The following is a 1,797-nucleotide window of genomic DNA, read 5'->3' on the forward strand; positions in this document are numbered from 1 at the left end:
CGTGGCACGAACGCAACGATAATTAAACTCGAAACGACTACTTTTCCATAAGCCACTTCCACTTTCCATACATAATCCCATAGGCTGTAAACAAAAATATCGTGTTCTAAACGGAAGCCGGCGTCGTTCGGCTCGTCCTCGTTCGCGCCTTCGGATTGCACAACTAGCGGATTCACTTTCACTAGAAAAATGCTTTTTCGAAAGTGTCCGTGTTTTAATTGTCCTCGAGTGATCTTGCTCGACCGACGAAAATCCGTTCCGTCGGATTCAAATCATCTAATCATCCACGATTTTTGTCTAATCTCTCCGATTCATCGATTTCCGTTCATTATTTCGAGCGCGGATGCTCCCTCAAACTCGATATTCGAACGGTCTATTAACTACCCAATAGTTAAAAATAATTTAAAAACTCGATTTATGACTCGATTATGACTATTTCGTCCCTCGAGTCGATTAAATTTCTAAACATTTAAAGGAAAGATCGGGTCAGCGATGCCTGAAACGAGAAATTAAGCGGACGAATTTCGAACGTGAAACGATCGAAGATCTATGAACGGAAGCGATCTATGAATATTGTTCCCGATGATGGAATCGATTTCTTTTTTTTTCTCTCCTTTAATGAACGAGTAACGGTGCATTAACTCGAGGTCACCGATCGGGAACACTTTCTACCCACGGTCAAGTAAAATTACGGTTCATTAACAACGGTTCATTATTATTTTAATAAGGATCGATCGGTATGAGGAAGTCGGAACGATTAAAAAAATTTTCTTTCTCAAAATTACCAACGATACTTTAAAAAGAGAAGATCTGGTGGAACGGGACGGGAATAAAAGTTTTCCAAGTCGGATATCTCGTTTCTTGCCTGACGCGTTACGTTGTAACTGGCTTTCGATCGGTAACCGAAGTAATAACAGAGATTACGTTGAAAAGTACTTTGCAAGCGAGATCGAAGATAAATCGATAGAATTATTCCGTTTTCCCGATCGATAGGAGCAGGTGGCCTAGCGTCGAACAACGATTGCCGGTATACAAAGTGATATGATTCCGTTACGATTTAGTTCCCGAGCGTAATTTATTGGCGAGCGTACGTGGACTTCCGGAACCGAGGCGTTGGAACCATTAGAAACTGGAGCGATAAACTCGTGGAACACTTTCCATTAAATCTTAAATCTACCCGTTTATCCGCGGTAAGTGCAACCGATCGGGGATCGAATCGAAGCGAAGTTTCGAAGTAAAAGTAGTTTTACCGGAACCATTCGCGCTAACAAAACTACTTTGACAGGCGTTGAGACTAACGGTGGGGAGAAATGGATCTGGAAAATTAGTTTTTAATAAAGTTCTAAGAAAAACGAAGAAACGAGATCGCGCGCGAACAACCGATTTAATCATCGAGGCTCTCCAATCTATATACGTAATTTCATATACCTGTAATAATAATCGAGTTTGATCGAAGGAAAAAGTTCACATCGAATTTAATAATAATTCCCTTCCGTAAAGTGTATCCAACAAACCATGTAACTGCCGCGTCTTCTTCCCGGCCTCTCGTTCCTCCTCTCATCCTCGGTCTTCCTGCAGCCACGTCCCCCAACCCTCGAGTCGAACGTGTTCAACTCGTGCACGCGGTCCGCCGTTTCCACGTCCAGAAGATTCTCCATCGACCGCCTCCCCTGCCTGCACATACCCCCGTTCTTAGAGCTCTTCCTCTGCAAATGATTCCCGTTCTCGTCCTGATAATCCTCCCACTCGCTCGCCTCGCTCCTCACATCCTCCAACGACCTCGTCCTTCCCACCGAG

General features: G+C 43.7%; 1 protein-coding gene across 1 annotated transcript in view; it reads right to left on the bottom strand.

Moving 5' to 3' along the window:
- Positions 1 to 1,797, bottom strand: part of LOC102670996 (WD repeat-containing protein 47) — a 15,094-nt gene that overhangs the window by 12,966 nt on the left and 331 nt on the right. Inside the window, 1 exon segment of the mRNA XM_031512641.1 lies at positions 1,515 to 1,797. This exon segment is cut by the window's right edge and continues 25 nt beyond it. Coding sequence (XP_031368501.1) covers positions 1,515 to 1,797 — 283 coding nt within the window.

Source organism: Apis dorsata, unplaced genomic scaffold, assembly GCF_000469605.1.
Source record: "Apis dorsata unplaced genomic scaffold, Apis dorsata 1.3 scaffold_486, whole genome shotgun sequence".
Taxonomy (NCBI): domain Eukaryota; kingdom Metazoa; phylum Arthropoda; class Insecta; order Hymenoptera; family Apidae; genus Apis; species Apis dorsata.